The 10,000-nt window shown below is 42.7% G+C and overlaps 2 protein-coding genes across 3 annotated transcripts in view; one reads left to right on the top strand and one right to left on the bottom strand.

Annotated features, from left to right (window-relative positions):
• The window catches only part of map6a (microtubule-associated protein 6a), a 14,334-nt gene extending 9,535 nt beyond the window's left edge, over nt 1-4,799 (bottom strand). Inside the window, exon 1 of one of the 2 annotated variants that reach the window (XM_031572195.2) lies at nt 3,415-4,799. In XM_031572195.2, coding sequence (XP_031428055.1) covers nt 3,415-4,181 — 767 coding nt within the window. In that variant the 5' untranslated portion in view covers nt 4,182-4,799. The remainder of the gene's footprint in view (nt 1-3,414) is intronic. The other variant, XM_012827623.3, reaches the window with a different exon arrangement.
• Nucleotides 4,800-6,814: 2,015 nt separating this feature from the next.
• Nucleotides 6,815-10,000, top strand: part of mogat2 (monoacylglycerol O-acyltransferase 2) — a 14,449-nt gene continuing 11,263 nt past the window's right edge. The window contains exon 1 of the mRNA XM_031572196.2: nt 6,815-7,024. Within this exon, the coding sequence (XP_031428056.1) occupies nt 6,931-7,024 (94 nt within the window). The 5' untranslated portion in view covers nt 6,815-6,930. The remainder of the gene's footprint in view (nt 7,025-10,000) is intronic.

Genomic DNA, 10,000 nt, shown 5'->3' with positions numbered 1-10,000 from the left:
ATTGGGCTAAAAAGTGCTGCACCACCCATTGATTTGCACACAGGAAATGCTGCTCCTGAAATGATCTGGAGAGGGCTTCCAATAGTTCAACACACACTCTGTTCGACATTTAGTTGCATCCCTAATGCTTCTCTTCTGGCACTCTTGTCATTGCGTTGATTGATCAAAATCCCACACAAGAGGCTGCCAAGAACCTGACTACCTCTTTATCCACTAGCTGGCTACATACGCAATTATCCTGTCCTGTAAACATGCTTTTTAATTAAGAAATGATGAAAGACAACACTTTCAAAAACAGAGGGGTTGAAAACATTGTGCAAGCTTTGGGATGATAAATATAAAAACAAGATCCTGATTCTGTGAATACATAATGATATCTTCATCCAACTTACACACGTTTTCTTGATTCATGTTGCCCCCTAAGGACTTTGAAATGAATGTCCTGAGTGTGTTACATCCATCACTGAGCCTTCAGTTCATGCTTAGCATGGTCAATGAAGTCTATAAACTACATCAAGAATATCGAACATGTTGTAAAAGGAAAATGCACAAGAATTCTGCAAGAGCTAGAACTCAAGAATTGATTTTTTAATTCTCACCAACATTTCACTTGTCTTTCCAGGCCAATAAAATAGAGATGAGGGTCATATTCCGTTATTATTTGCTTTCTTTTCATCAAACTATTTCCCAGCCACACAACAACACAAAAACACTTTCATTCAGACGTCGTCATCTAATCACACATGACCCAACCATACTGCGCCTGAGGACGTGCAGTCCATGTATCACCTGCTAAGATTCCCAGGAGTTGGACAACAAACCAGCCCCCTGTGTCTGAAGTGATTAGTGAAGTCCTGAAGCACATTTATTTTTTGGTTACTGAACCAGGCCTGTTGATAAAGGGTGAACATGGTCACATGTTGCAAAAACAGCATAGGTGATGGCGCCTCGCACGGCCACCTCGGTGTGTTGGTGCACACTTCTGTGTTTGTTTTTAGTCTCTAATTAGTCTTTAATTCTGTTTATTGCGAATCAACTCGAATCATTTTGTTTTATTGTCACAAACTGTGTTTGTTTTTAGTCTTTAATTCTGTTTATTACGATTTTTTTTAATATATTTTATATATTGCTTTTCCTATGTTTGAAAAATAACTTAATATGTGTATTGTTTATTGTGTATGTTTATTGTTTGCACCAATGTACCACAGAAAATTCCTGGTAGGTGTAAACCTACTTGGCAGTAAAAACCTTTCTGATTCTGATTCTGATATTATGTCACGAACCAAGACATCAGGTGGGAATGAGGTAAAGTGGAATCAAGTGCTTGCATAAGAAGAGCTGTGGACAACTATGAGGCCGTCAAGCATCGCTCCATGTCTTGTCACTCTGTGTTACAGCATTGTACTCTTGAGATCCCTTCTCCCATCGCCGAGACACGATGACTGCTTCACAACTCTCTTGAGGTTTGATCAACTACAGAAGAATTATGACTGACAACAGGCACTTTTTGTGATTGACCATGGCCACTGGTTCTTATACGAACACTGGTAGTGACTATGAACACTAAATGTGTCTATGAATACTGGTAGTGACAATGAACACTGGTTGTGACTATGAACACTAAATGTATCTAGTGGTGACTACAGACACTGGTTGTGACTATGAACACTGGTTGTGACTATGAACACTGGTTATGACTACAGACACTGGTTGTGACTATGAACACTGGTTGTGACTATGAATACTGGTTGTGACTATGAACACTGGTTATGACTACAGACACTGGTTGTGACTATGAACGCTGGTTGTGACTATATATACTGGTTGTGACTATGAACACTGGTTGTGACTATGAACACTGGTTGTGACTATGAACACTGGTTATGACTACAGACACTGGTTGTGACTATGAACACTGGTTGTGACTATGAACACTAAATGTATCTAGTGGTGACTACAGACACTGGTTGTGACTATGAACACTGATTATGACTGCTTTACCACCTTCGTGGCATCTTTAAACTCCACTCAGCTGTGCACTGCAAATGACCCACAGCTGACCCGCTCTCCCCTCCAGCAGGAACCCAAAGACACACACCAGTTTCAGCATGGTCAGACTGCTGCCAGGTCATCCCAGTGTTAAGGCGCTGATCCCAGCTGTGCCCTCCTCATCCTCTGGCCCCTGCCAGAAAGCACTGGCACCTTTCACTATACTCAGTTCCATCATGTGTTTGAAAATAAGATGTCTTAGATCAAGAAAGGAAATATGGGCCTTTGCACTACACCATCACTACCCTGCTGTGGCCCTCAAGTAATAGTCTTTGTATAATACTGATAAAAGAACATATATTACCAATATGTCTTAATGAAACTTTACATCATTAATAAATGTGCGTATATTTAATAAATAACTTCAATAACTTATGTGATTGTTAACATAAAGAGACCAAACAAAGTATAGATGACACCTCTGCAGAATTTCATTCATTTGAAAAAATAGAAAAAGTGGAACAGAGATGGTGTCATTAGATGCACAATATTCACGTTCCGCCTTACATTTATGTCAAGCCGTCGTGAACATACACACTTCACCCACATGGATAGGGTAACTGCAACTGAGCTATGGAAAAAGTACAAATGGATAAAGATGGGATTCTTTGCTGACAGCCATTGTTGTTATTGCCATGACTACACATTTTAACGATAATGGCCGCAGCCCCATTTTCAGCCATTGGATATTTTTTTAGTGCGATCTTTAATGGCTCTGCAATGGGGGTTACTGTACTGCTCTGCCCTTTGAATCGCACTCTCCCCACCCCTTGCATACTAAAGGCACAGATGACACTATTTTATTATTCTCAAGCCCCCCCCCCCCCCCCCCCCCGAGAGGAGATTTACATGTCTGAAAAGGCGTTTCCTGCTCGAGCTAAAGTCTGGCGAGTACATTGGATAAATGTAATTCTGGGCACTTTATGTGTCTCACAGTGACAGGTCTCCAATATCCGTTTGAAGGGTGCTAATGTGTGTGGATAAGCTGTGACTCCCAAGAAAACGAGAAATGACAGAAACATGCTGGCACGGTTTTATGCGTAATCCACTCACGGATAAAAAAACCTCATAGCTATACAAGACGATGCAAAAAAGCAAGCACAGACACAACCACAGAAGTTTCCCAATTATAAGTTGTGGTCCTAACGGTAGGCAAAATGCGATATATGCTCACTTAACAAACAGCTCAGAACAAAATATCTAATAACAATCAACTGGACTATTATTCGTGAGATAGACAGGCCTTTGACAACAATTTAGGTTACGATTAATTTATCATTTCTACAGTCATGACTCCCTCTAGGAGTCTGATTTGACTTCCAGTTACTTATGTCATATATGTAATATTTTGTGTTACAAACCTACCTGTACGAGCTGCCACCAGTCGCCCCCTCTTTGATCTGCCTGTTAAGGGCATCTACTGTTGCCCTCGGCTTGCCCTCTGCGGTCGCCTCCCCTTGTTGCCGTCCTTCCACAGTCATGCCAACTTTCTTCTCGCCTACCACCTTCTCCCCTTTCGCCACCTGTCTCTTTTTCCTTTCATTTAAGATGATCTCCTTCTCCTGCACCTTGTCTGCTATTTCACTCTTCTCTACACCACTGTCCACGTCTGCATGGACATGCTTTGACCTGTCGGGTACACGGTCATCTCCGACTGATGTAGTGGGACAAGGTTTGGGGATCCAAGGATGGTCACCCCTTTTCGGGGTGGGCCAAGGTTTGAAATCTTTCTGATACTGTGTCTCGGTGTTGAACGGAGTTTCTGGCGAGTGGTACTCATAGCTGGGCTTACAGCTTGGCTCCGGGCGAACTCTCCAGTTTGGTTTGTAGTCCTGGCGCGACACTGATTCACACGCTTTATCCGCAGGTGGAGCGGTCCCCGTAGTATGCGGCCCCCTTCCCTCAATCTCCGGATCCCTTTTCTCCCTATGAGAAGGCTGCGTTTCTATGGCGACCGCGCTGGATCGGAGAGGAGCACACAACTGCTTCTGTGGATGTTGCAAATGGAGATGTTGCATCTCGGACAGGTCCGAGTACTTGGTAAAAACCATAGGCACCGCAATGTCAGCTTTATCAAGCTGATTCCAAAAGCGAGCCATGCAACATGCCCGCGTAATGCAGGGCCACGCCATGACTGAGGTAAGGAGAGATGGTAAATAAACAGATTACCTCGCAGCCAGATGTTCGATCAAATAGCCTACTCGTATTATTGATGATTCTACAATTCCGATCGCTCTAGGCCCAGCTTCCTGTATGCGCTCAAGATGTCCGCTGTCTTCAATGTTTTGATTCTCCGTTGTGATTTCACAGTGATTCGCAATTTAATCCATGTCGTCGAAGAAATAACTTCCAAACTAAACGCATTAAAACAGTTACGCATAAAAGGGTCCCGTTTGCCACGTCGTTAATTTAAAACGTGTGGAGGACAAAAACAGTCAGTGATCTGTTCCGTTATGGCTCTTCGTGTTGGCTACGCTGCGCTCAGAAATGCTGCTGGCAGAAGCAGCCCCGCCCGCGTCCACTCAGGAGACATGGAGAAGATGCTCAGAATTGGACTAGAGCTGCATCACCTGGCGCCGTCATCAGCACGCAGACTCTGCAGCGGGGAGGAGGCGTGCACTCGGTTGCCATTCGCTGCCATCAACGGGGCGCTCAGTTGTATAGAAAGAATGCACTGCGGATTCGACCGAGCAGTCGTTATAAACCGAATCCATCTCGTTATATGGCCTATATTCTTATAAAAGGAAAAGGCGATGTCACCGATTGTGCCGCATTGTAATGCTAATAATAAGCTGTGGGCGGCAAGGCAGATGGTTGCATTCAGAAGTCTGTTTACGTAATCCTCCGTATCCACCGCCTGTCAATGCGCATCAAAAGTTTCACTTCATTGTTGCTGATTCCTCTGTACTCTTAATAGTCCCTGCATTTATCAATACGTGATGATACCTGTATCTCAATATGATGTAACCTTATGAGAGCTTTAGTTTAAAAGTGCCTTACAGCCAAGGGATAATATGTGCGATCACTGTGATGTGTAGACAGCAGTTCCGCACCCGATCTGTCTTTCATCAGCACATAGCACACACTTAATGAGCTGCATAAAGGGTCAGCATTCAACTAGGCTAAAGTTTTAGACGGGCATGTAAAAAAGCAGATCCGCCAATAGCAGTAGTCCCTGCACAACGCATGCACAAATGCAACCATTGCTCGTAGTAATCCATCAGGAAAGCAGACAGTTCCCCATCGCACACAGATAATTATACACAATAGGAAAAATCTCTGCTACCTCCCCATTGACAGTACTTCGAACTGACATCGCTTTACTGTAACACAGCAATGTCCTTTTAAAAATACGACTTAAGTAGATCTATAGCCAGTGAACATGTGCCAGAAATAAAACTAATGCATACAACACAAGTTCAAGATGTGTGCCATCAATTGAAACCTTAGCAGTGTGACTTGCTCAAATAGACAACAAAGTATGGGATCTCAAACAAAGTGGTCTTGTGGCTCAAATTGCCTCATGTTAGGGGTAAGTTGGTCCAGCTGACAGGGTTAATTGAGCCATCTGAGAAAACGGTTGTATTAACCATTTAAAAGTACAATTCTAAATATAATTTCCAATTGTTAATTCTGCTGATTTTACTGGTGTTCATGAAATAAATATTACAACTAAGTTGTCTATACAGTTCTGAAACCTGAAGATGGTTTCCCAAGTCTCTAGGATTAGACATGGACATGGAGGTCTTACATTTAATTAAACGTATTCTTTTGAGGAACATGCACGATTATTTGTTCTTCACTTTCAGTGTAGTCTCTCTGGTGTAATTGCAAAACATGTTTAGGCTAGAGACATATATACAATATAAATAATACCAATACGTCACATAATGTTCTATAATTGCAAACCAATGTAGCCAATGACATAAACACTATCATGTTGCGTATGTCCAGAAAATGCTATTCAAAATGGCAAAACGAGAGTCATACTTCTATGTCATCCACAAGGAGGTAAACACAACTAGGGCTACAAGAGTATACTATGGAGGCCCTATCGGGTTTTCTTCTGTTATTACGTGGCATGGCCACTGTTATTGCTACATCTAACATATGAAATATAATATAAGCTATTCATTGCAAGGATGCAATGTATGTCATTTTGTAAACTGGTGGCTCATCTTACCCCCAGGGGTTTGGCCCATTCTAATCCACAGACACCATTTTGGGAAAAGTGCTTATCTCTTAGTAACCCAGTGCCACACTTTTCCTGATTCACTCACATTCACACACACTGGCAAATATACACTGACATATAATGTCTCAGCAATCAAAATATCTCATGTAACTTTTTTAAACCGAGATAAATTAGTTTTGATGTGAGAGTGATTACACCTGATATGCCAAAAAAAACTTGGCAGGCAGAAAAGATTTTTTTTTTTGTGAAAAAATATGCTGACCACTTCATGCACATGGTTCTTCCTTCCACAGCAATATGAAAATGGAGAATGCAAACAAAATGTAGGGTCACATGACAAAAATTGTGTATGATTGCCCAGATACAAGTGGGCCCGTTTACAAACCCGCTCATCTTATCCCACTCTCCCCTCCATCTTCAAAAGTCGGTGTGAAGGACATTTGACTTAATCCAATGCCCAAGGTCAAAAGTCTGATTGTAGAGATAGAGAGGTGGACATGGGTTGTTCAACTTTGCATTGGACAAATGGCCAAGATAAGAGACAGACAGAGAGAGTGAGAGGGGGGGGGGGGGGATGGTTTACGGTGCAGACTTTGACCCTGAAGGACGACGCATGACTCTGTGTCGATCTGTCAGACCTCAGCCTACCTCCGGCTGCGTTGGTTGCCTTACTCCGTCCACACACCATGAAGGTTGAGTTTGCTCCTGTAGTTTTGCCCCTGAATAGGAGGCTACAGACGGCTGCAGTGCTCCAGTGGGTCTTCTCCTTTCTTTGTCTGGGTAGGTGTATGCGTATGTGTGAATGTGTGTGTGTGTGTGTTTGTGTGTTTGTGTGTGTAGGAGTGTAGAGAGTGAGTGTGTATGTTGGGGGCCTACATGTCTGTGCTGGCCACCTCTGCCTGCTTGATACAAACGTGCAGGTCAGAACTTTCTTGCTTTCTTTCTGTTTATCTCTTTTCCATCTCCCTAGTCTGTTTGTGTAGCTTGATGCATGTACACATTATCATATTGAGTGGCGCTGTCTTTGAAACAATAATTATTGACCTTAGATATTTGTTTGAGGTGCCATTGCTTCCCCACTGCTGTTCGTTGGATATCTGCTGGTAATGCAGGTAGTAGTAGTCATACTGAGGTGTGATCAGGCAAATGCACTTAAAACGGAATATAACTAACTGAAGGATATCATGCTGAGGCCTACATCATTGATTGTCTGCAGACACTTGGTTTACATTGAGAACGTTCAGTGGTTAGGATGGTGCTGAAATGTCATCTTTTCATAATATCACCCAGAGCAAAAAGCTCTTTGTCAAGATCTTGACATAGTTCTTGCTACTGGAAGCTGAGGGGATCATTGAACCTATCTGGAGTTGTTGTGGCTTGCAGTGGAATGATTGAGCATAGGTCATGTTGTTTGGTTGTGTTTTAAGTATGTTATTGTTGTAAGCCTAGCTTTGATTAGCATAGAAATAGTGTGAAACAAGATTGCTAAATCAAGGCAGGACAGGACCCACTTATCTGGTCTGCTTGACCTCAACTCACCCCGTAGCGGATCATGTTGAGATTGATAGTGTAGCTCAACTATGAGAGCAAGATGCTAACAACACCAAGGTCATAGGTGTGATACTCAAGGATCACCAGGGTCATAGGTGTGATACCCAGGGATCACCAAGGTCGATAAAAAATGTCTACCCATACTATATTGGAAGTCGATTGGGATAAAAGCTTCTTCTAAATGTATTGATATAAATAAATGTAAATGATTGAGCTCCTGCAGAAATGTCTTATAGGAAAAAGACACCCCCTAGTGGGCAAATAATGCCCCATCTCTTTTCCCTAATGGCTCTCTGTCCATAACAGCTGCATCCATTTAATGAGTCATTAATCTTTATGTTTATTCATATTCAATAAATTAGGTGAGTCAATCGGTTCATTATATAACACACACATATTACAGTGAGTAAACAGCGCAAGCAAACATGCAAAAAGCAGTTCATCCACTTGTGATAAAACATCCAGACCCCACTCCACAGACTTCCTTGGTTCAAACCCCACCGTGGAACAGACATGAGCTCTGAACATTATGCATGCGTGCGTCTGAAGGCAGAAACAACCCGACCCTCGTTATAATAATGTGTTGAACCTGTGCTGTCTATATAAAAAAATGTCTTATCTCTTAGCTTGATTTTGAAAGAGCCTTACAGCCCAGGGATAATATGTGTGTTATCTGTATATGTGCCTCCAGTGTATCAAACCCATGACCTTTGACACCTTTGTTTGCTTTCTGCTGTGGCAGCGAACCTGTACTTGTGTGACTCTCATTCCTCCCTGTGGTTTTAATGCTTGGCAGGACAGGACAGGACGTTAGCTAGGGTGACCAGACGTCCTCTTTTACCCGGACATGTCCTCTTTTCGAGACCTAAAAAATGCGTCCGGCAGGGATTCCAAAAACGTCCGGGATTTTGCCTCGTCGGATATTTGTGTTTCTGTCTTTCACAAACTAGTTATTACCTCATTACAAGTTTTGGAAAGGGTATCTCCCTTACGTTCCACCTTCTTGCGCGAGCTCTCACTGTAGAGAGAACTGTCATTGGTCGACCGCCTTCCCAGTGTTGCCAGATAGGAAAATTATCCTCCAAATGCGATCATTTTGTGCCTTTGATACTGTGATGAATGTAGCGTCAATTACGTGATGGCTTGCATTTGGTTGGTGACGTGATTGAGGATGTGAGACACCTGGACAGAAATTTTAAGAATGGCATGGTGCGTAACCAGTGGCGTATCTATCCCTAGATAGAGCCGGAGCTGCAGCCCCCCCCCCCCCCCCAAAAGTTTCCTTAGCCCCTTCAAAAAAAATAAATATATTTTTTATTTGTATTTTGATATCGTCAAATTAAAACACCTAACAACCTATTTAGTGAACTTATTTTGTTTAATTTTTAGAGTTAGAAATAAAATAGACTCGAGTAGCACAGGAATCCCGCCTGTTTGAGACTGTGGTGGCAAGTGCACGGCTCGGTCGTGAGTGAGTGAGTGAGCCTCGCGAGCGTGCAGACAGACGGGGTTAACGTCTAGTAAACAGACTTGGAGCGACTGTTCGACCCAAGCTGGTGAAAGCTGCCATAATCAGCGGCTGGATATAAAGGTATAGCACATGAAGTTTTAAATAGTAAAAGAAACGAAATGGTTAAATCACAAGTTAATTATAGATGTCGTGGCTCTCTTTTATCATGCCGGTTCATTGATCCTGTGGGTATGCTACCCTACTATAACTAGCTGGTGAACTCTAGCCTACAACGTTTACCTACTCACTTGAGCTGCAAATCCCTACCATGCTACAGTATAATTAGCACCTATCTCAGCAGATGTCTTCAATATGTTTATTGTTGTGCCATATTTGAAATCTAAATTGGTTAATTTCTCTTCCTAAAACCCACTAGAGGACACTATTTAAAAGGATATTTTCAAAAATGTCTTATGGGGGAGCACGCCTCCAGACCCGCCTAGTTTTACTGGGTCACAGGAAAAATAAGAGGTTTAATCTAGGGGCTTAGCCCCCCCCAAAAGTGGGAACCTAGATTCGCCCCTGTGCGTAACCTCGCTGTTACATTACAATACGCCATTTCCAATCTGGCAACACTGAGCACCTTGCCGCCTCCACTAGTTGCATCGTTTACAATAGTACATGACATCTGCATGTAAAAAATATGTCAAAACTTCGTCCCGGGGAGGGAGCGGGGTCATCTGCATGTGAAAAAT

The sequence above is a fragment of the Clupea harengus genome, chromosome 8 (assembly GCF_900700415.2).
Source record: "Clupea harengus chromosome 8, Ch_v2.0.2, whole genome shotgun sequence".
NCBI lineage: Eukaryota > Metazoa > Chordata > Actinopteri > Clupeiformes > Clupeidae > Clupea > Clupea harengus.
Note: the sequence above shows the minus strand (reverse complement) of the source record. Positions and strands in the feature narration are given on the sequence as shown.